This window comes from Solanum dulcamara, chromosome 1, assembly GCF_947179165.1.
Source record: "Solanum dulcamara chromosome 1, daSolDulc1.2, whole genome shotgun sequence".
In the NCBI taxonomy this organism is placed as follows: Eukaryota; Viridiplantae; Streptophyta; class Magnoliopsida; order Solanales; family Solanaceae; genus Solanum; species Solanum dulcamara.
Window position 1 is genome coordinate 14,209,785 of NC_077237.1, and position 25,238 is coordinate 14,235,022.

General features: G+C 33.3%; 1 protein-coding gene across 6 annotated transcripts in view; it reads right to left on the reverse strand.

Moving 5' to 3' along the window:
- Positions 1-16,997, reverse strand: part of LOC129902391 (general transcription factor IIH subunit 2-like) — a 29,365-nt gene extending 12,368 nt beyond the window's left edge. For 3 of the 6 annotated variants that reach the window (XR_008770094.1, XR_008770093.1, XM_055977618.1), the window contains exons 1-2: positions 16,678-16,997; positions 13,636-13,779 (exon numbers count right to left, since the gene is read on the reverse strand). Coding sequence is in view for 4 of the 6 variants with exons in the window: in XM_055977618.1 (XP_055833593.1) it covers positions 13,636-13,779; positions 16,678-16,811 (278 nt within the window). In the remaining 2 variants the exon portion in view is untranslated. Of the gene's footprint in view, positions 1-12,940; positions 12,961-13,635; positions 13,780-16,677 lie in introns of those variants that run through there. The other 3 variants (XM_055977632.1, XM_055977647.1, XM_055977640.1) reach the window with 3 other exon arrangements.
- Positions 16,998-25,238: the final 8,241 nt, after the last annotated feature.

A 25,238-nucleotide genomic window follows, 5' to 3' on the forward strand; every position in this document is an offset into this window, starting at 1 on the left:
GTCAAATTTAAAAAGGCCTTCAACATTAACTTAAATTTTTTTAAAAAGAAAAAATCAAGGAAAGGCAACTTTTGAAAGCACTGATTGGGACTTGTGTTTCCGAAGAGTTGTGATGCTTAAATAGATTAGAATGAAATAAGATAAAAACTTCACAGTATTTTACTACTAACATGTAACTAAAACCCCACAAAATAAAAATTATGCCCTACAGTGAGCATTTCTTCATCTTGAGTTATTATTTTAGTAGAATCTCTTCTTGCTTTATCCTAGAGGTAATTATAATTGTCCTCACGCTTCTCGATTCCCTTTTTTACTGCTTTGAATTTGTTTTTTTTTTACAAAAATTACTATGATTCATTGTTATTATTTTCTTGATAATATAATATGATATTTAAATTATCAATAAAATAATAGCAATGTATGAAGAGAACAAATTTAAAAGAAAATGATGAAGTATGTTATCTTTAAAAAAAATGTTGCATACCAATTTTTCTATTACTTTACTTTACTATATATAAAACCAAAAAAATTAAAAAAATATTCCAACCATTTCAATCATCTCGAGTTTTCTATGGTAGTCATACGGCTCGATTAATTTTAGTATTTTTTATTAGTCACATAGAAATTGTCATCTCTTTTAATCATATATGTTAATCTCAAGGAGAAAATGTCTGAAATTTTATGACATGTTGAGTGAATGTGTATAATTAAAGAAAATGTCATATTTTAAGTAGTTAATTTAACTATCTAATTGATAAATGAGAACACATGCAAACAAAATTAATCTAAAATTTGAATCGAAAGTGTCTAAATGAACACTTTATTAGTTGTTGAGGTGCTCAATTGAAACATAGCATAGTTTGAGTATCTAAATAAAACATGGAAAATAGTTCAAAACACACTCCTACTATGACCGAAATTGTTGTTACACACTCCAACTTTGCGGGATAACACCCATGGACTATTTCTAACTAAAATTTCTAACACCCATGGATTTTTGGAACTATTTACTCCCTCAACTATGAAAAGTCCCAATTACCCTCTCAAACATGAATTTTTGAAATTATTTGTACCCTAATATGCCACATGATTAAAAAAATTATTCTATTTCAATCTATATGAGTCGCTTTCTTTTTTAGTCAATCCCAAAAGGAAGGACACATTTTTATATTTAGTAAAAATTTAACTTTAAAATTTTTATTTTACCCCTAATGAAATAATTATTGACACATAAATATTTATGACTTATTTTATACCACGTCTTTCTTAAACTTCATTTCAAATCAAACTACATTATATAAATAGAAACAAAAAATAAATTTTTACTAAATAAAAAAATGCAGACATTTCTTTAGAAATTACCTAAAATGGAAAGTGAGTCGTATAAATTAGACATAGTAAATTTTTTTGTGCCTTGGAACATCTTAGAAATAAATAGTTTCAAAAATTTATATCTAAGGGGGTAATTAAGATTTCTCATAATTTAGGAGGTAAACAGTTTCAAAAATCCGTGTTTGAAGGATAATTAAAACTTCTCATAATTTATGTGTCCAAATAAAGAGCCTGTTTGGATGGTCTTTAAGTTGGTCAAAATCAACTTAAAACCACTTTTTAGCTTTTAAACGTATTTGCCTAATGATAACTTTAAGTCATAAAGTTTTTAAAGTCAGTCAAAAATGAACTTTTTTTTTTCTAAGTCCTTAAAGTCATTTTCTTTGACCATGGAAATTACTTTTATATCCCTTATATTTTAACTAAATTCCCAAACTACCCTTTTTATTCTTTTAACCCTAAAATTCACATCATTTTCCTCATTTAAGCATTTTTATCCAAACACTCAACTGCTTATTTATAAAAATAACTTTCAGCACTTCAAAGTTCTAAGAGCACTTCATACATAAAAGTTACTTTTTTTAAGTCCATCCAAACGGGCTCAAAATGTATAACTTTTATAAGCCCATCCAAACGGGCTCAAAATGTATCAAGTTTAAATGAACTTTTAACTATTAACTCAAAATTTAATAGAATGGTTAAATAAATAAAAAGGGTATTAAGGTAATATAGCCTCAAATTGAAACCCAACTTTGAAAGTGGATATAGATCCCACACCAAGCGACAAACATTTTTTTTCTGTACTGGGTTCATCAAGAATTGGTTCAAGACTGACCATTCCTGGACTTCATTCTGATTCACTCAACCCCACATCAATCTCTTTTTCATCTAACCTCCGTGGTCTCTCTCTCAAGTAATTTTTTCTCTTCCCTTGTTGTTTTTTTGGTTGTTAATTGCAATTACATCAAAGAATTTTGAATTGTAAATAGAATATTGAAGTTGGTGAATTAGTTTTTGTTTAGTTGGATGCAACATAATTTTTTATGTTTTTTGAACTTGAGAATGCTTGTGATGGTGAAAGTTTTGATTTTTATGCAGTAGAGGTTCCTTCTTTTGGGAGGATGAAGGGGAGGTTCGAGGTATAGGAAGTCACCGAAAGTTTTAATTTTGTATTCATCCCTAAGAGTGTATATTAGCTTTAACTAAATGGAATTACAAGCCACTAATATCAATGAAACAATAGAACAGAGTCTGAATTAAGTAGAGAGGATTTGATACGAGAAATAAAGCAGAAAAAATAGATGAGATGGCAGAATACCAATACACAAGAATAGCCTTGTTTGTTATGACTCTTGATAGCCACTTATAACAAACTTTACTATCTTTCATATGCTGCCTCCACCCATACTTGCCCATCACGTTTTGCTACCCTTCTTTCGCACAAACTCAACAAGTCTTCTAAGTGGTAATTATACCCTTGTGCCCCGTCTCAGCTGAATAATTTTCTTATCTGCCGTGGTTGCCTCACTGTCATCCATATACTATCTGGGTTCACAACAATACTTCCCGATCCTGCCTCTTAAGTTGCTTTTCTAAATAGTAGGACTAGATGATATTAGCCCGTGCAAGCACGGGCCCAATGTTTATGTCGTTGCAGAATTTAGCTTATTTCTACTATATTAGAAGAGTGAGTTTACAAAAACTATGAAAATAAAATAAGAAAAGGTAAGTCAGCATTAAATGTATATAGGTTTCAGTAAGTTCGCTGCAAATTCATTCCATATAGCTTGTTTCCCTTGTTTCTCCTCCCTTGTTCTTCTCTCTTAAGCCGAGGGTCTTTCGGAAACAGCCGCCTTACCTTTTAAGGTGGGGGTTAGGTTTGCGTACACTCTACCCTCCCCAGACCCCACATGGTGGGATTACACTGGGTTTGTTGTTGTTGTTGTTGTATAGTCGAGAAAGCTTCTTGACACTGTTAGCTGTTGCGATTTATGTTTGTGTATACAGTTTTTAGGATTTGTCTAGGTTTCAAGGTTGTGGGTAATAAGAAGAATAGCATTAACCAACCTATATAAGGAAAGAGGAACAATGCATGCCAAGAATAACAACCAAATAAATTCCAACAAAGAATAATGTACGGACACAAACTTCGTTGTCAAGTACTGATATCGGAGACACATCGAGTTTGTGTGCATCTTACTTCCTGTAATTTTTTTTTTTTTGGCAGATCTTTTGAAGTATAATTAAAACTTCTCATAATTTATGTGGCAGATCTTTTCCCCCCTTGTTCTGTTACAATACTAATGAATCTGCCAAAACTGTTATGTTTTCTCGAGCAAAAGAAATCTGCAAACTGTTCATTCATCTTCCATCTTCTCGTATGCGTATCGTCCTCCCTTGAGGCTTCTCATAGAGAAAAAACGATCCATTCCTTGGTTTCTTGTTAATAGTGGTTCTGCGCATCAAGTTCTGACTTCTTTCCACCCATTCGAACCAAATATCTGACTTTGTCAGTTTTGGCACAACCAGATTTTAACAAGGTGTTCGTGGTTGAGGCAGATGCTTCGGGATTAGGGATTGGAGCTGTCCTAATGCAAGGAGGACATCCCATCACTTTTCTTAGTCAAGGACTTCCCATTCGAGCTCAAACTACATCATATGAGAGGGAGTTGATGGCCATTGTTTTTGCTGTACAAAAGTGCCGTGATTACCTGATGGGTCAACAATTCATTATACAAAATTATCAACGAAATCTACAATATCTCAGGGCCAACATGCTGTGGCAGAGGAGCAACAAAAATGGGAAACCAAGTTGATGGGATCTACTTTTGAAATTCAATATGGCCCAGGTTGTGAAAATAAAGCAGTTGATGCCTTGTCCCGCTAATTTCATTTCATTGCTTTTTTTGTTCTATGCAGTAGTACCTTAGATGATCTTTCCACAGAAATTCGACAGGATGATCAATTTCGTCAATTGACACAAGATTTGCTTCAAGATCCGGCTTCAAGGCCGAACTATGTCTATCCAGTTCCTTGAAGCTGTTGAATCGTGGGAGACAGCAACTGAGATGAAGGAGAATAGTAAAGGTGGGGAAGAACCACCTTCTGAAGAAGTCTCGCACATACAGCAGTGCAAGACGACGCAAACCATTGAAAATAAATCGCATAACTTGAATCATTCAGAGAAGGACGGAAGAGACCTACAAATACAACAGATTGTCGAGGCAGATCCAGTGGCAATTCAGAACTCAGCAGATCTTGAAACAGTTGAAACAGAGGCATCAAACTGGGTTAATTCCCACATCCTGGAACTGAGCAATACTTACGGAATAGCGTTTGAGGGTTTTGAAAGTGAAACTTTGGCTCTCCTCAAGAGAATTGATGAGAGAAAAGTGGCACTTGACAACAAGGAGATAAGGAAAGCAAATGTGACACCCAAGAGCAGAGGCAAAGGTAAAAATGAGTTGAAAAACTTACAGTCAAGCCTAAACAAGGAGGTAGAAGCGGTAAGAAGCAGGGGGAAGGCTCTCAGCTTAACATTTAGATGAAGATCAAAATTTGTCATGGAATGTAAGAGGTCTTAACAACTTGACTAATAAAGCTCTGGTTAAGACATGTCTACATAAATGGAAAGCAGATGTGATCTGCCTTCAGGAAACAAAAATTAATAAGAGAGTAGAGGAAATAGCATATCAACTGTGGTCGTCAAGATGGATGGAATGTGGATATATAGAATCGGAAGGGAGCAAAGGGGGTATACTAATTATGTGAGACCGCAGGGTGTGGAAGGGTTCAGAGGTAAAGGAAGGCAAATTCTCGATCACTTATAGATTCGAGTCAGTTCTTAATTCTTTTTGCTGGTTCTTTACTGGTGTTTGTGCACCCCACACTAGAAGTGAAAAGCTAGAATGTTGGGAAGAAGTAGCAGCTATGAAGGCAATGTGTGGCGATCATTGGGTCACGGTCACGGGTGGTAGAAAGAAGTGGATGCAACAGACTCACTAACATAATGCTTGAATTCTCAAGTTGGATAGAAGAGCTGGAACTTCATGATCCAGTTCTGAGGGGTGGGAGTTACACTTGGTTTAGGGGAATTAATCACCAAAGTGCTGCTAGGTTGGACAGATTTTTGTATTCTATGGAATGGAAGGAAAATTTCAAAAGCATCATACAAAGAACTCTACCAAGGGTAGCTTCTGATCACTGTCCTATATTTCTTGAATGTGGAGACTGGGAACAGAGACAACCCTATTTCAAATTCGAAAATTGGTAGCTCAAGGTGGAGGGATTTAAGGATTTGGTACAGGACTGGTGGAGTAGCTTTGCTGTTGAAGGGTGCCCTGATTACAGATTAGGGGCCAAGCTCAAAATGCCAAAAGATAAAGTTAAAAGAATAGAGTAAGAAGACTTTTTCCGACCTAGCCAACAGGAAAAACAATCTCCTGGAGGAACTTTCTGAGCTTGACAAAATTCAAGAGGATAGGCTTCTCTCTGAGGATGAAGCGACAATAAGGGCTACAATACTGGTGGAGCTGGAAGTTCTGGCTAAACAGGAAGAAGCTAGCTGGAGGCAGAAGTCTAGAACCCTTTGGCTGAAGCAAGGAGATAAGAACACTAGATTTTTCCAAAGAGTGGCTACAGACCACAGGAGATATAATACTATTGACAAAATCATGGTAAGAGGTGAGGAGGTGCAAAAACCCAAAGAAATCAAAGAGGCAATGATAGAGTTCTATTCCAATTTGTACTCGGAATCTGAACTATGGAGACCTTCCTTTGACCTGGAAGGATGTCCTATAATCTCAGTGGAAGAAAATGAGTGGCTCCAAAGACCATTTACAGAGGCAGAGGTGATACAGATCATCAAGCAGTGTGATGGAGATAAGGCTCCAGGGCCAGATGGATTTACTATGGACTTCTTCAAGACATAATGGGATATCCTAAAAGAAGACCTGATGCAGACCATTCAGAATTTCCACCAAAGGAGTATTTTTGAAAAGTCCTTCAATGCCACTTTCATAGCATTAATTCCAAAGAAGCCTGGAGCAGTGGAGTTGAAAGACTTCAGACCAATCAGTTTGATAGGAGGGGTATACAAAATCATATCTAAGTTGATAACTGAGAGGTTGAAAACAGTTATAGGGAGATTGGTGGATGAGCACCAAATGGCATTTTTGAAAGGAAGACAAATAATGGATGCAGCTTTGTTGGCCAATGAGTTGGTAGATTCTAAAGTGAAACAAAAGAAAAAGGGTATCTTTTGTAAGCTAGATATTGAGAAGGCCTATGACCATGTTAATTGGAATTTCCTCCTAAAAATTCTAAAGGACATGGGATTTGGCAACAGGTGGATTAGCTGGATAAAATTTTGCATTTCAAGTGTGAAATTCTCTCATTATCAATGGAAATACTGAGGGTTTCTTCCAGCACATAGAGGTCCAGCACAAGGAGACCCTATGTCCCCGTTCCTTTTCCTAATGGCAATGAAAGGACTGAATCATATGATTAAGATAGCAAAAACTAATGGCTGGATAAAAGGTTTCAGTGCTCAACCAGGCAGGGGAAATGAGCCGGAAATCACTCATCTGTTTTATGCAGATGATGCCCTCATATTCTACGAAGCAGAGGTGGTGCAGATTAGACATCTAAGGGCAATTCTAACAATTTTTTAAGTCATTTCAGGTCTTCATGTCAACTGGCTGAAAAGTATGCTATTCCCTATCAATCAAGTTGATAATTTGCAATGCTTAGCACAAAACTTGGGCTGCCAGATTGGATCACTACCATAAAAATACTTGGGCATGCCATTAGGTGCTAAGAATATAGAGTTGGAGGTATGGAGTGAGGTGCTAGAAAGATGTGAGAAAAAACTATCAAGGTGGAGGAGCCAGTATTTATCCCTGGGTGGGAGACTGACACTTACTAAAGCAGGGCTTGATGGTCTGCCTACATACATGATGAGTCTATTTCCTATTCCTAAAAGCATAGAAAAAAGAATAAATAGATTGAGAAGATCCTTCCTATGGCACAAGGGAATAAGGAGAAGAAAGGCTACAATTTGGTGAAATGGGATATTCTTACCCTTATCAGAGAACAAGGGGGTCTTGGACTGAAGAATCTCAGCAAACAGAACAATTGTCTCCTACAAAAGTGGTTATGAAGATTTTGCACAGATGATTGGGTCTTATGGAGAAGGTACATAGCAGGAAAGTATGGCTTACTTAGCCACTAGATAACTGAAGAAGTCACAAGCACATTGGTTGTAGTGTCTGGAAAACAATCAGGAGACTTTGGCCTTACTTTATTAACAATATCTACATTGATGTTGGTAATGGTCTGAAAACTGCTTTCTGGAATGAAGTTTGGGTAGGGGAGAACAGCTTGACAAACTTATTCCCCCAATTATACCTGTGAGATAATGATACTATCTCACAGGTATGGAGCCAACAAGGCTGGAACTTACTTTTCAGGAGAGCACTGATGACTGGGAAATTGAACAAGTAGCAGGTTTCCTGGGAACTTTAAACACTTCTCCTGGTATTTCCATGAGTCTCTGGAAACTACACAGCAAAGGCCAGTGCACAGTCAAGTCATGCTACTGGAACATCAATTCCAACCAGATAGCAACAGACATAGGGCCTTGGAAGGCAATCTAGAAAGCCAGAAGTCCACCAAAAGTGACTTGTTTCACATGGCTAGTGTGCAGGAAAGCCTGCATCACCCATGAGACACTGCAGAAAAGAGGATGGCAAATATGTTCTAGATGTTTTATGTGTGAGCAGGAAGCAGAAGTAAATAGTCATTTGTTTATGCATTGCAATACTGACACAAGCCTTTTTTTTTTTTTTTTTTTTTTTACGGGAACAGACCCTACACGAGGCTCCCACCTCTCGTGCACAGCCAGGGGTTGAGCCGCACACCCCCAAGCCTTATTATACATAAAACAGAAAAATACACGGAGGGGGACATAAACCTAACCTCCAATCCTATGGTGGTTCATAAGTCGGTCATCCTACTAAGGGGGACACAAGCCTATGGAACAGTTTCTTGTGCACTTTATGAGTTAGCTGGGTGATGCCCAAGACAACCTTGGAGTTGATGAATCAATGGTCAGGAATTGGCAAAAGAGGAAAAGAAGAAGATTGGTGGAAGACAATACCAGCTTGTATATGGTGGACATTATGGAGAGAAAGGAATGATAGGTGCTTTGAAGATCAGAGAGTCAATATACAGAAGATTAAGATGAAGTGCATAAGCATGCTATTTTTTTGGTGTAAACAAGAGTTGGTAGGGGAGACAGTAGATTTAGTAGATTTCATCAGAAACTTGTAAAAGTACCCAAATAGGGGTGTGCCCACCACTCTGTGGGTTGTAAGTTTCCAATTCATCATTCATTGAATGATGAATTTTTCGTGTGAATACAAAATTACCCTTATCTCAAAAAAAAATGGTTGCCTATTTTTCAAAAGTCAGCTATTGATTCACCGTTCATCATTACACATTCCCATGCTCCTTGGGGAATTTCACTCCACACCTATAGGTGTACACTCAGGCTTTTTCCAGGCATACAAGCGCATTTCACAAGAGTTGTATTGGAGTGGAATCAAAAGGGATGTTAAAAACTTTGTGGCTAGTTGTGATGATTGCAAGTAGAACAAGTGTGAAGCCCTTAGTCCCACTGGCTTGCTGCAGCCATTACCTCTTCCTACTCTAGTTGGAATGATATTGCTATGGATTTCATCAGCGGGTTACCAAAAGCAATGGACATGATACTATACTTGTTGTGGCGGATCGTTTCACTAAATATAGTCATTTTCTCCTCTTATCTAATTCATACACAGCAAAGAGAGTTGTTGAGCTATTTGTTCATGAGGTTGCATGTTACATTGTTTCCCCAAATCAATTGTGTCTGATCGAGATCGGGTTTTGTCAGCCAATTTTGGCAAAAATTATTCAAGTTGTCTGGTAATAGCCTCAAATTGAGCTCAAGTTATCACCCTCAAACAAATGGTCAAACTGAGGTTGTCAACTGCTCTTAGGAGACTTATTTACGTTGTTTTGCAAGGGCACATCCAAAACTATGGCCAAGATGGATTCCTTGGGCTGAATTTTGGTCCAGTACCACTTACCATGGTTCCACCAAGATGACCCTTTTTAGATCTTTATATGGGAGAGATCCTCCTCTTTGTTGCAGTTCACTGATGTAATTTCTGTTGTTGAAGAGGTCAACCAGCAGCTTATGGCTCGCAACACTATTTTAGATGAACTCAAAGCTGATCTGACTCATGCTCAAGCTATGCTGATGCCAAGCGTCGTGAAGTTGTGTTTCAGCTTGGTGCTTTGGTTTACCTTCACGTGCAACCTTTCAAACTTTGCTCACTTTGCTAAAAAGGTTAATCAGAAGTTAAGTCCTCGTTACTATGGGTCATATACTATCTTCAATAAAATTGGTGAAGTTGCTCATTGCCTTGATTTACCCCCTCATTCACGGTTGCATCCCACATTTCATGTTTCTAGGCTAAAGCGTGCAGTAAAGGATTCTACTCTACTTCATGAGCTTCCTCCTTTCTTATCTGAAGAACTTGAAATGCAAGTGCAACCTGAAGGTATAGTAGACTGCCTTACACTCTTGAATAGATCCAAGAGATGTTTATTAAGTGGAAGGACTTGGGAATCCTATGAAGTCATTGATGCACAGTTTCCTCATTTTCACCTTGAGGACAAGGTGAAACTCAATGGGGCGGGTATTGTTAGACCTGTTGTTACTAGAGCCTATAAGCACAGGAACAAAGGCAGATCCGGGATTTGAAGTCTCTGGGTGCCGCAATGGGTCCACCGTCCGCTGTCGACGGAGAAAGCAACAATAGCGGCACGAGGCTGAGGCGACTGGCGAGTGAAGTTGATATTTGGAGAATCCGGCTCCTCTCCATGTCTTATTCATATATCAATGATGCAAATTTTTAAGTAATCAAGTGTCTTAATCATGATTAAAGGATATATACTATCATTTAAATCTATCTAGTTTTAGCCATAAAATAAGTCATATCACAATTTTTTAGCACCATTATTTAAATTGTTTTAGTTATCTATAATTTTTCCATTCACAAAAAATATTTCTTCACAGACAAATTTCTTCCAATTCAAAATCAGCATTTAAATAAGATATTATACGAAGAAAAAATATTGTATTTAGATATTAAATAAAAAGTATTAAAAATTACTTTGCCATAAAATACAAAGAAAAATAATATAATTTTGTATTAGGCAATTTTTTCAAAAAGAGACAAATTTTTAAAAAAAAAAACGTCTATAGATCTTGATCGTGACTCAAATTGTAAAACTATTGTTCTTCATTATATATGAAGAATTTAATGCTATTTAACTGAAGTAGTTTCATTTGTTCTCAAAATTTTGAAAAATGGATATTTTCTTACCAAAGTTGAAAAAATTAAATCCCAAAATCTCTTCTTTTAGTCATGGTTAATTAGTAAACTTCTTTGATTAAGAAAACTAATTAATATAGACCTTTAATATTTAAGTAACATATGTGTCACACATTTAAATAGAAATTTACAAAAAATGGATAGAAGAGAAATGGAGAAGAGCCAAATCCATATTTGGAAAAAAAAGGAGAGAACAAAACTTTTATAAATTTTTATCTTTAAGCAAATATTAACTAATAAGAAATAAAAGAAAAGCAAAGACTAATAAATTAATTTAGTCAAAAATAATTATTTATTATTACTTAATAAAAGTCAGTTACAATTAGAAACAAACAAAAAACAAGAAAAGATTTGTGCCGAGTGATGTTGCTGTCAAATCTTTTTTTAAAAACCGCCAATAGGATTCGATCCCACGACCTCGCATAGAATATATATGACCCTTTGCCACTTGCACTAGAGACTATGAGCCCATTTGGATTGGCTTTAAGTTGGTCAAAACCAACTTAAAGCCCCTTTTTAGCTTTTGGACGTGTTTGCCTAATGCTGACTTTAAGCCATAAAGTTCTTAAAGTCAGTCAGAAATGAAAAGTTAGGATTTCTAACTTTTTTTTCCAAAGTGCTTAAAGTCATTTTCTTTGACCATGGAAATTACTTTTATATCCTTTATATTTTAACTAAATTCTCAAACTACCTTTTTTTATTCTTTTAACCCTAAAATTCACATCATAACCACTTTTATCCAAACACTCAACTGCTTATTTATAAAAATAACTTTCAGCACTTCAAAGTTCTAAAAGCACTTTATACATAAAAGTTACTTTTTTTAAGCCTATCCAAACGGGCTCTATGTTGGTTCCCTAGGTGGCAAGTTTATTATTTATATATGTCGAATATATATATACCTATATATACATAGAGATTCCGTCGAAGTCCATGGGTGGCGTGGCACCCCCACGGACCTTAATAGGTCCGCCCCTGGCGCAGGAAGACGGGTGAAAATAAGGCTTAAATGTAACTGTTTTATTTATTAATTATTATGTGTACGTATTTCTAGTGGTTACCTAGCAGTTAACTAGCAATTTAGGCAATTATAATAAAGGAAGACAGTCAGTTTTTTCTGTAGGATTTTCTCTGGCAGATTTGGAGGCTAACGTTCCTCGAAATACCTTGATTTTGTTAGAAGTATTCTCTATTTGCTATTGTAAAACTCATTCTATTGTTGGTGGCAGTAAATAATAGTTGAAGTGTTATTCCTATTTCTAGGTTCCTAACACAATATCACAACTTTTTGGCACCATTTTGAGAGGGGAGACACTATCTTTGCAATACGTAATGGGAAACATTTTATAACCAGAAACAAGGGTAGCTGAAGATAAAATGTAAAAAGATTAAACTATCACCCATCATTTAACAATGGTTATACCTAAAGGGCAGCCCGATGCCCTAAAGCTCCCGCTATGCGCAGGATCCGGGAAAGGGCCTGACCACAAGGGTCTATTGTACGTAGTCTTATCTTGCATTAGAAAACTAATAACAATGGTTATACCTACACGACTATTTATCAAAAATGATTATACTTGAGATTCTTTACCAAAAAAGGATTATACTTGGAATTCTTTATCAGAAAATGGTTATTTATCAGAAAATGATTATACTTGAGATTCTTTATCAAAAAATGACTATGCTGAAGAATTTTTATCAAGAAATGATTATACTTATGATTCTAGAGCAGTGGCTCATCTTCTTTCTTAGCCACTAACTAACAATTAGAAAACTAGTAACAATGATTACATTAGTTAGTTTTGTGGCCCAAGGTTTACATAGAGTGTCAATTACTATGATAAGCCTATAAGAATTGCTAGTTTAGATGATTTCCATTATTCGAAATGAATGCAGTGTTCTAAGCTAATTACTCCATTCAGAGTCGTACTGTTTAATTTCTCAATGCAGATTTAGCTATTAGCCAAAGATAAACATATCCAAGAAAGAGAAAAGAAAAATTACTAGACACCATGTTTATAGCAAATTCACAAACTACAAGCAGCAGTGTTTAGGTCCATCTGAAGGAGTGTGTTAAAAATTAACACCACACCCAGTGTAGTCTCATATAGTGGGGTCAGGTAAAAGTTAACAATAAGATAAATTTGGTCAATACTCTTAGTTACCTCATTTAGATAAAATTCCATCCTTGCAATTCACATAGTAACTGTGACAAATTTGGGTACATTTTCAAATGTCGGCAGAGGGAACACAGAGTGAATAATGTTGTAGAAATCTCATGAAAAATGTACTCTAGGTTGGACAAGCTTATTGAACAAAAGTCAACTAATTAAATAAATTGACATTAACAACATTGAGAATATTAGATTAAGTTATTTATTTTCTCCTTTAACTTGAGTAAACTTTATCACCTTAAGTTACTACAACTTGAACTGACAAACTTAAAAAATCTAAAGATGTAGATAAAACCCAGCCTGATAAATAAAATAGAAATTAAAGGTTATAACAAAAGATTTGTCTTTGAAGAAGGGGGGAGGATATTGCTAGTTTGACAACATATATAATAATTCAAACTAATACAAAGAGGTTAACAAAGATACTAACAGACTAAATTCTCGCACAAAGGAGATCAAAAGCTAAAAACATTCATTAAATTGGGAAATATTCCCAAACCTCTCATTCCACCCTCCCAAAAAAGAAGGAATTTCTACTGCATAAAAAACGAAACTTTCACCATCCCAAGCATTCTCAAGTCCAAAAATATAACAATAAGATTCCTAGAAAATGTGTTAACAATTCAAAAAAAATGAGGTAATTGCAATTAACAACCAAAAAACAACCGGGGGAGAGAGAAAATTACTTGAGAGGGAGACCGCGGAGGTTAGAAGAGAAAGAGATTGATCTGGGGTTCAGTGAATCCGAATGAAGTCCAGCAATGGTGGGTCTTGAAGCAATTCTTGATGAACCCCATAGAGAAGAAGAAGATGCAGTCATTTGGTGGGATCTATATCCAATTTCAAAGTTGGGTTTTCAATTGAGGATTCCATTTGGGTGTTGGAAAAGAAAATTACATAGAGAAATGAGGGTTGGTAAGGTTAGAGGAAGAAGCCTAATAGTTGTTGAAGGCTGTTTTGCTCTTCTTGGTTGGTAAAGCTGTTTCTTTTTTCTTTTCTTATTTGCTTTGTTTTTTGTTAGAGTAAATCTATCATGATCTTCTTCTTTTTTTAAAGAATAAATATGAACTTATAAGTATAAATAAATAATCAGTAGTACTCCTTATTTTGAATTATATATACCTTACGGAGTTTTAGTTTCTCTAAATAAAATTAAATATTTCAATATACATTTATAATCGTACCAGATAATTAGGATAAGTTTTTTTATTTTATAAAAAAATATCAAAAAAAACTTAAGTATAAAAAAAAATTGTTTTGTTATTTCAGCCTTGGGATAAATTTTGTTAGAAAGAGTACAATATCAAACTCAAAACCTATTGTCCTTACTACAACAATTCAAGTACTCAAACACTACCTCCTCCGTTCCAAAAACAGTTGTCTCGTTTTCTTCTTGAGAGTCAATTTGACTAATTTTTAAAGCTAAATTAGATTAAATTAACTCGATATTTAAAAATTATAAAATTTGAATATTCAAAAACTATACCCAAAGTATTATAAATTGCAATTTTTATCATATCAATATGATGAAAAGACATATCTTAAAATGTTGGTCAAAATTCATATCATTTGCTCTCAAAAAGAAATTTGTGACAATTACCACCACAACTTGCGCTAGCTATACGTCCAAGGCCAGGTGTGTGAGAGTACCTGTCACAGAATCTTAAAAGACACGGAAAGTCGCTGAATTGGCATCGTTGAGTACCTTTGATTGGAAGAGAACGTTGTCGATGAAAGGTAATTTTGAGTACTTTACGATTTTGCTTTGTGAATCAAGCTCATTTTGTTTGATTTTTAATGTTTGTGTCTCAATTATGCTAACAGTGGAAATATCTTGGAAGTGAATTTTGAGTCATTTACTACTGTAACCCCTCCAAAGATACTTCTTTATGCTTTTTATATAAGAAAACACATTGTATTGTAATGGTCCATTTAACTAATTAATTATGCAGAGTTTTGGATGTCTTTCTATCTGTACTCTGATTACTTACACAGAGGTATGGCAATTTTTTTTTCTAATTTGAAGCAAATTGAGCTGTTATAAGAGAGTATTCAAAACAAAAGGAAAAATCCATGTATTTAAAGCTGTCCATTGTTCCTACGTATTTCCATCCGAAGCTTGTCCAGTCCCCTTAAAGTTCACCTTCTAAGGTTACCAACTATAGAAATCACGATAATTTCTTTTGTTACCTTGTGTAGGAAAAAAAAATGACTCAGCTTATAAATTTAATCGAGAGAAACTCAGGCCTGCATCTATTATTAGCACCCACACGTTAGTCTTAATGTGTTAAATCCAAAGGGTTTGACCTTCTATTCCCATCCTTTGCTTCCTCTTGCTCATACTTGGTACCTTTTATTGATATAATTTCTCCCATTGCTTCAGTCTAAATGCTTTCATTAAGTCTAGGCAGCTTTCCTGATCCACCAATACCAAACTTGGTGTCTTATGGGCTGCAAAGCGAATGCGTGTCCAAAAATTTAATTTTTTTTATAGGAAGTAAGATGCACACAGGCTCGACGTGTCTCCGACACCAGTACTTGACAATGAAGTTTGTGTCCGTACATTATACTTTGTTGGTATTTATTTGGTTGTTATTCTTGGCATGTATTGTTCCTCTTCCCTTATATAGGCTGGTTAATGCTATTCTTCTTATTACCCACAACCTTGAAACCTAGACAAATCCTAGAAACTGTATACACAAACATAAATCTCAACCAGCTAACAGTGTCAAGAAGCTTTCTCGAATATATGGCATGAATTTGCAGCGAACTTACTGAAGCCTATATACATTTAATGTTGACTTACCTTTTCTTATTTTATTTTCAGAGTTTTTGTAAATTCACTCTTCTAATATAGTAGAAATAAGCTAAATTCTGCAACGACATAAAAGTTGGGCCCGTGCTTGCACGGGCTAATATCATCTAGTCCTACTATTTAGAAGAGCAACTTAAGAGGCAGGATCGACATGTTTATTTTTAGTCCTACCATAAATCCAGTTCAGCAGGTTACAACTGTCAGATTTTGATGCACATGAGATTGAGGTTGCACCGAACCTTGAGGGCAAGGTTCTTTCGCAGGAGGGAAGTATTGTTGTGAACCCAGATGGTGACATGGATGACAGCAAGGCAACCACGGTGGATAAGGAAATTATTCAGCTGAGACGGGGCACATTTGTACAAGTGTGTAATTACCACTTAGAAGACTTGCTGAGTTCGTGCGGAAGCAGGGTAGCAAAACGTGATGGGCAAGTATGGATGGAGGCAGCATTTGAAAGATAGTGAAGTTTGTTATAAGTGGCTATCAAGAGTCATAACAAAAAAAAAAGGCTATTCTTGTGTATTGGGATTCTGCTATCTCATCAATTTTTTCTGCTTTATTTCTCTCATCAACTCCTCTCTATTTAATTCAAACTAATGAACACAAAATTAAAACTTTCAAACTAACCCCAGTGTTATATCAACATGTGCAAAGTATACAATCTTCTAACTGTGACTTCCTACCCTGAACCTCCCCTTCATCCTCCCAAAAGAAGGAACCTCTACTGCATAAAAATCAAAACTTTCACCATCACAAGCATTCTCAAGTTCAAAAAACATAAAAAATTATGTTGCATCCAACTAAACAAAAACTAATTCACCAACTTCAATATTCTGTTAACAATTCAAAATTCTTTGATCTAATTGCAATTAACAACGAAAAAAAACAACAAGGGAAGAGAGAAGATTACTTGAGAGAGAGACCACGGAGGTTAGATGAGAAAGAGATTGATGTGGGGTTGAGTGAATCAGAATAAAGTCCAGGAATGGTGGGTCTTGAACCAATTCTTGATGAACCCAGTAGAGAAGAAGAAGAAGCAGTCATTTGGTGGGATTTATATCAAATTTCAGAGTTGGGTTTTCAATTGAAGACCTCATTTGGGCGATGGAATAAACTATATAGAGAAATGGGAGAGGGTTGGTAAGGTTAGAAGAAGCCTAATTGTTGTTGGAAGGCTGCTTTGCTCTTCTTGGTTGGTGAAGTTGTTTATCTTTTCTTTTCTTAGTTACTTTGTTTTTTGTTAAGAGTATCTGTCATGATCTTTTTTTCTTTTTCTTTTTTTGTTTAAGAATAAATATGAAATATGAAATATGATTTCATTATAATTTTATAATGTATCGGATAATTTTTTATTTTATAAAAAATATCAAAAAAATAAGATATTAAAAAAAAATGGTTCTTGAGCTTTGGGATAAATTTTATTAGAATACAATATCTAATTCAAAACCTATTGTCCTTGCTTTAACAATTCAATTACTTAAAAACTATTTGGTTCGTTTCAAAATACTTGTGGCATTTATTTTTCAAGAATTAATTTGATTAATTTTTAAACTTAGATTAGATTAGATTGATTTTATATTTTAAAATTGTATATTTTAAATATTTAAAAATTATACGAAAAGTATTAGAAATTATAATTTTTCTCATATCAATATGATGAAAAAAAACATAACTTAAAATATTGATCAAAATATATATCCTTGGACTATCAAAAATAAAATTGTGACAAGTATTTTGAAACAAATGAAAATAGTTTGTTCTTCGTGATTATCTTAAACTATAAGTTATAACATAGCAACAGAAGACACAATCCATCCGTGTTGGTTATAGGCTATTAAATTGAGGTGAGATTTTCACAATATTTGTTTTGTATATTCAAGTATAGATTAATATTAATTTTTTAATATAATAAAATACTTTCTTGATAGGATAATGATCTTGTACAAGCAAAACAGATTATGTTACAAAGGATACTAAAATACACAAATTTAGAAGCTCCTTGGATGGGTTAGTAGGTTTCAACTTATTTTTGTCTTTTTGATTTTAAATTAAATGCTTGGATTTTATTCCTTTTTTATTCAAATATTATAAAAATGCTTAAAAAATATTTTAGCTTAAACACTTAATATAAGTCAATCCAGATAGACTCTTAATTGTTCAACTAAATCAATTATAAAATTCAATTTAAATCAAATACATTTTTTCATATACCTCTTCATAATAAGAGTGGTGCATCATGTGATTAATTATGCTAAACGTATTGTTTCTATTAATTGGTATTGTACAATATTATAAAGGAAATAATATTTTTATGCTAAACGTATTGTTTCTATTAATTGGTATTATACAATATTATAAAGGAAATAATATTTTTCAAAAAGCGAAATGTCCTTTTATTTTTATGAAGATAATATTAATATATATTTTTATCATTAACTTTTAAAATTATCACATTTAAATAGTTATATACATATATTATATGATTTACACCAATTTAAAATTAAAAAAAAAAGTATCAAAAATTATGATTCCGCTATAACATTTTTGTAATGTCATCAATATATGACCGTGAGAGCAATCAATATGTGCTTTTGAGCATCCAAATACCACAATGATATCAAGCACAACTGAGTGCTCGTATAATCTACTCTTATATAATAGGTAAAGCAAAAAAATGTTATATGTCAGCATCACAAAAAAATTGCAAACATAAAAAATAAAATTAAAAACTGAAAAACACTAATTGTAATAGATCACAATGATGATTATCTATTTAATATAATTTTTAAAAACATTTCAACACATTTATTTAAATCATTTTATAAGGATAAAACTAACTTTCCTATTTTATTTAAACAAGAAATAAGTATTTTGGAATTTGCCGTGATTCTGTGAATTTGGTTGTGTATTTTTTTTTCTTTCTTTTTTGGATCAATGAGTAATATACAAAAAATCATAAATTTTAAATTAATTAAAATAAATAAATATCTTACACACCCACGTCCTCATCCCACTAAGTGCACGCAGAAACACACTCACGTAATTATAATAAGTAGTTTGTTATTTACTTTTTTAAAATTATTTCTTAATATTGACTATTTCGTTCATCAATTCGTCTCCGATGATAAGTTTTGAGGTTGGAATGCACAAAAGTGATCTATGAGACATCCTCTAATGGAAGTATATATGTTAGCGAACTTGTCATGTCAAAATTAAAATCTTTCTTTTATCAATTCTAAAATGAATATATCTTTTAATAGTTTCAAATGTTATGTTCTTTTAATCAAACGTACAAGATTTACATTGCACAATTTCAAGTTGATACTAACCAACATGTTTACTACTAAAAGTTAAAATTTTATTTAAAGAAACTTATTATTTAAAAATATCTCAATATTTTAATTCATTTATTAAGTTTAAAAGGTGTATTTAAAGAATATGTAATTAGTATTACAGAATACTTAGGAAAAGTGGGATTAAATTATACAATTTTAAAATAACTATAGAATTTGTAGTTGCCATTAATTGAAATATAATTTAAAACCTATTATTATTACTTGTGTTTTTTATCAACATGAGAATTTATAAATATTATAATATATACTTATATTTTTTAATATAAAAGGAAAAAAAATATTTTTATTCGAATTTTAGATGAAAAAATATTTTAAAATTAAAATCAAAATTTATATGAAAGTGGTTAGTTTAAAAAATGCGGAAAGAAAAAAAAAAGTTTTGAATTTTGAATTTAGTGTAGTAAATAAAAATTAAAACTTACCGTTGGATAATTTTTTCATTCCCCATTTCTCTCCTTTCCAATAACTATTGCTTTTTTTTTTTCATAGCAACTACAATGTGTTTTTTTTCTAGCAATTACAAGATGTTTTGTCTCTTGACTTTTTATTCTTCTATTTAAATAGTTCTTTTAAAATTAGTTCAAAATGTTTGTAAAGATTAATTCTATAACAAGTTCAATATATCAATGTTAATTTACTATTTTTCAATAGTAAACATACACATAATTTTAACTTAAAGCAATTAATTACTAAGCCTCCACCTAGTAAGGTGAGTTGTAATTTAGTAAAATAATTATTTTTCATATTAATTTACTATAAAATGTTACCAGCATTTTTGAAAAGGCTGAAAATTCTTCAATTTTCAAATGAAGAATGGGTGTTTGTGTAGAAGCAAAGGACGATTCTACCCATATTTATCACTTTGTATAGTGACTTTTTGAGACAATTTTCTTCATTTCAGTTTGTATGATTATATATCTATTACACTATTTATTATGTAGGTATTATTATGATTTATGATTTATGATTTATGTGCGTGTGTGCATTGTTAGTGTGTGAAAAAAATTAGGGAATAGAAATAAGGTGGGATAGTTATTGCAAGTGAGGTTCGATTGGGGTAGTTAATGTCCATATTAGAAAATTTTCATATTATTTTCATTTTGTCTATTTTGTCTTCTAATTTTGAAGTTTTATTTTTTAAAAAAAAATCAATGCAATGATAATAATATTTATAATATTCCATGTTATTTTTAAAATGCTTTTACTTCAAATTCTAATCCTTAAATATTTAGGATGTTGATAAAGACAAAAATCGAAAAGATATTTACTTTTATTAAGGACAAAGTTGAGAAGTTATAACTACTTTGAATTCTAAATTTTGTTTTTAATTCATTTATTAAGTTTAAAAAGGTGTTTTTGAAGAATATGTAATTAGTATTACAAAATACTTAGGAAATGTGGGATTAAATTATACAATTCTAAAATAACTATAGAATTTGTAGTTGCCATTAATTTATATATAATTTGAAACTATAATTTTTACTTGAAATAATATTACATTTAATTCACGGAATATTGATTGCAAAAATTTTAAAACCTATTTTAATTTATAACTGGTTTGGAATAAAATGTATTAGAATTAAATAAGAAATTTAAATATGAATTACACTTGAAAGATAAAATATTTAAATTTGGATTTGTGTTGTCCCATTGGAAAAGAAAGAGAACAAATGATGAATAAAAATAAGAAAAAAATCCAAAAAGAAATATGAGATTTGTTTTCAATTGCATTTTACGTAGCAATTTAATTCATTGAGTATAACGATTTTAAAAAAATGTGAATACTTTAACAAAATTTGATATAAAATACATCATATGTATTTGTGTGACTATAAGTTATAAATCATCTTATTGAAGGTGAAACAGACATTTTAATATTTAATTTTACTCAATATACAAATATGTTATTTGGTGGTACTACTAAAAAAAGCGTGTTATATAATTGAATTAATCAGAGTACAAGATTATAGACTAGATGAAAAAATGAAAAGCGAAATTACGAGGATGATAAATATGATAAAGATATTATACGTGTGTGAATAATTACAAAAATAATTATACACTACTCAAATTTTAAAGCTACATGATGGCATATCATTTGTTGTTAGCTTTTCTTCGGAAGCAAGGCAATTAAAAATATTATTTTTCAAATATTCATTCATTTTAAAATACGTCTACAATAATCGTTAAAGTTGAGCTACATCTTCTTATTCAGTTCTTTGATCATAAAATATAACACGATTAAAATATAAAATTGTAAATGACCGATCTAATTATCAAATTATCATTTTTTTAAAAAAAGAATTATTTAAAAGTTTACAAAGTTGTATTTTGAAATATAGTGTCACAAGTCATCATCAAAATAATACTCGATTTTTCAGTTTTAATATTTTTTTAAAAAAATAAAAATTTGAAATTCATTTTGTTGTGCATCCTTATTTCATGAAACTATACTTGATTAAATGAAAATTGTTTTATTTTATAGTGTTGAACTAGAGATGAAGAGTGTGCTAAAAAGGTTGCAATATGCTTTACAAATTATATATAAATTTTAGCAAAAACTAAAGTCATTATTTTTAGCACAAGGTTCAAATTTGATCTATGGATTTAAACTTTAATTAATAAGTACAAATATCAATTCAGGACACCCCACATATGTTGCAGTGAAAGTTTCCGACTCTCTAGTGCTATCCCCCCTGTTCGGCCTGTCATTACAAAGGTAGACTTCATCCTTTCATTTGCTTTCTTGTTTTTGGCTCAAGTAGTAGGTCCTTTGACCCTCAAAGCAATACAATAAGCTCCTTTTATGCTGTCCAAGAGCTTACTTATGAGCAAAAGGGGAGGACGAAGTCGCAGGGGAGTTATCCTGCACTTAAAAGAAAAAGTAGAAAGATCGAGCAACACATGCCATTCTCTTCATCAAGAAAGATTGAGCTTGCATATTCCCTGTGCATTGGACACGTAACTAACCGAATCAATTGCGACACGAATGAGAATGCATGCAACGGATCCTTGTAGTAGGCTGGACCAAGATCCAGCCGAGAGAGGGCAATCTTTAGAAACAATAGTTGGGAAAGTAAGAGAACGCTTCGCGTTTTCTTATCTTCTTTCCGCCCTAACTTTCACTCCTCTATATTTGAAATATGCCTCTCTAACATTACGATCTGCAGCTCAAATGGTCCTTTATGAAGTATCTATTGGTCTTATTCTTATCGTGCACCTTGTGAGCGCGTTTAGATCCGCAAAGGCAATCGCTTGGATGTTCCCCTAACCCAACTTGGGAACGGACCGAAGAAAACCGCAGCATGGGGAATGTTCTTATCTCGTCGCAAGGCTTATTTTTCGTTGTAGGTCATAAGGCGGGCAACTTTATCTGATCAAGGGCTGGGGCACAAGGGTCCTGGTACTATCCAGGTGCGAAGAACCCCAAAGGTGATTGCAATGAGCAAAAATCTCACTCACGCACCTAAACGACGAGCAGACACTCGAACGTGAGAGTAAGGGATAACCCAAGGAATGGACGAGCTCAAATGGGGTAGGGAGTCAAGAACCATGCTTTCAGAGACCTAACCTTTTCCAATCTGTCTAGCTTCGGTGTGTTCTTGGCTTAATTAAAGGGCAACCCATTTCTACTCCGGTCATCCGAGTGGTTAGGGAAACTTTCAAGTGTAAAAGATTTAAGAGATAGGAGGGAAGTGATAGATTAGTTCATGCTCAAATACAGGCGGAGTTAGCAAAGAAAGAGGTACAACATAAGCAAGTAAGCGGGTTATAAGAAAGTCGGATTCCAATCACAGTTAGTCATGCCGCTTTCAAGCCAGTAGTAATCCTGTCCCAGTTTATGTCTCTGCTTTCGCAACTGCCTTTCTTGTCTTTGAACGAATCAGCTCTTAGGACAAAGTTCGAAATCATTAATCTTCATTATACTAGGAGAATGGGAAATTTTTAGAATAATATTTGATGTCTTTGAAGATCATATTCACACTGCATATAAATTAGGGTAAATTTTATTATCATCAAGTGTTTATGTAAAATCAAAATATTATATATGATTACGCATGCACTCTATTACTCAATAATAACATATATTAGTTATTTTAAAATTAAAATATTATTACATTTTAAAATATCTTCGCAACGTGCGGATACGTATATTAGTTTATACAACAATACACATTTTCTTTCTTTTTTATACTTTTACTATTAAAAAACTTAGTAAATAAGGTACACATTTTTTATTACAAAAATGATAAATTAAAGTTTTTTAATAGTAAAAGTATAAAAAAGAAAGAAAATGTGTATTGTTGTATAAACTAATATACGTATCCGCACGTTGCGAAGATATTTTAAAATGTAATAATATTTTAATTTTAAAATAACTAATATATGTTATTATTGAGTAATAGAGTGCATGCGTAATCATATATAATATTTTGATTTTACATAAACACTTGATGATAATAAAATTTACCCTAATTTATATGCAGTGTGAATATGATCTTCAAAGACATCAAATATTATTCTAAAAATTTCCCATTCTCCTAGTATAATGAAGATTAATGATTTCGAACTTTGTCCTAAGAGCTGATTCGTTCAAAGACAAGAAAGGCAGTTGCGAAAGCAGAGACATAAACTGGGACAGGATTACTACTGGCTTGAAAGCGGCATGACTAACTGTGATTGGAATCCGACTTTCTTATAACCCGCTTACTTGCTTATGTTGTACCTCTTTCTTTGCTAACTCCGCCTGTATTTGAGCATGAACTAATCTATCACTTTCCTCCTATCTCTTAAATCTTTTACACTTGAAAGTTTCCCTAACCACTCGGATGACCGGAGTAGAAATGGGTTGCCCTTTAATTAAGCCAAGAACACACCGAAGCTAGACAGATTGGAAAAGGTTAGGTCTCTGAAAGCATGGTTCTTGACTCCCTACCCCATTTGAGCTCGTCCATTCCTTGGGTTATCCCTTACTCTCACGTTCGAGTGTCTGCTCGTCGTTTAGGTGCGTGAGTGAGATTTTTGCTCATTGCAATCACCTTTGGGGTTCTTCGCACCTGGATAGTACCAGGACCCTTGTGCCCCAGCCCTTGATCAGATAAAGTTGCCCGCCTTATGACCTACAACGAAAAATAAGCCTTGCGACGAGATAAGAACATTCCCCATGCTGCGGTTTTCTTCGGTCCGTTCCCAAGTTGGGTTAGGGGAACATCCAAGCGATTGCCTTTGCGGATCTAAACGCGCTCACAAGGTGCACGATAAGAATAAGACCAATAGATACTTCATAAAGGACCATTTGAGCTGCAGATCGTAATGTTAGAGAGGCATATTTCAAATATAGAGGAGTGAAAGTTAGGGCGGAAAGAAGATAAGAAAACGCGAAGCGTTCTCTTACTTTCCCAACTATTGTTTCTAAAGATTGCCCTCTCTCGGCTGGATCTTGGTCCAGCCTACTACAAGGATCCGTTGCATGCATTCTCATTCGTGTCGCAATTGATTCGGTTAGTTACGTGTCCAATGCACAGGGAATATGCAAGCTCAATCTTTCTTGATGAAGAGAATGGCATGTGTTGCTCGATCTTTCTACTTTTTCTTTTAAGTGCAGGATAACTCCCCTGCGACTTCGTCCTCCCCTTTTGCTCATAAGTAAGCTCTTGGACAGCATAAAAGGAGCTTATTGTATTGCTTTGAGGGTCAAAGGACCTACTACTTGAGCCAAAAACAAGAAAGCAAATGAAAGGATGAAGTCTACCTTTGTAATGACAGGCCGAACAGGGGGGGATAGCACTAGAGAGTCGGAAACTTTCACTGCAACATATGTGGGGTGTCCTGAATTGATATTTGTACTATTAATTAAAGTTTTAAATCCATAGATCAAATTTGAACCTTGTGCTAAAAATAATGACTTTAGTTTTTGCTAAAATTTATATATAATTTGTAAAGCATATTGCAACCTTTTTTAGCACACTCTTCATCTCTAGTTCAACACTATAAAATAAAACAATTTTCATTTAATCAAGTATAGTTTCATGAAATAAGGATGCACAACAAAATGAATTTCAAATTTTTATTTTTTTAAAAAAATATTAAAACTGAAAAATCGAGTATTATTTTG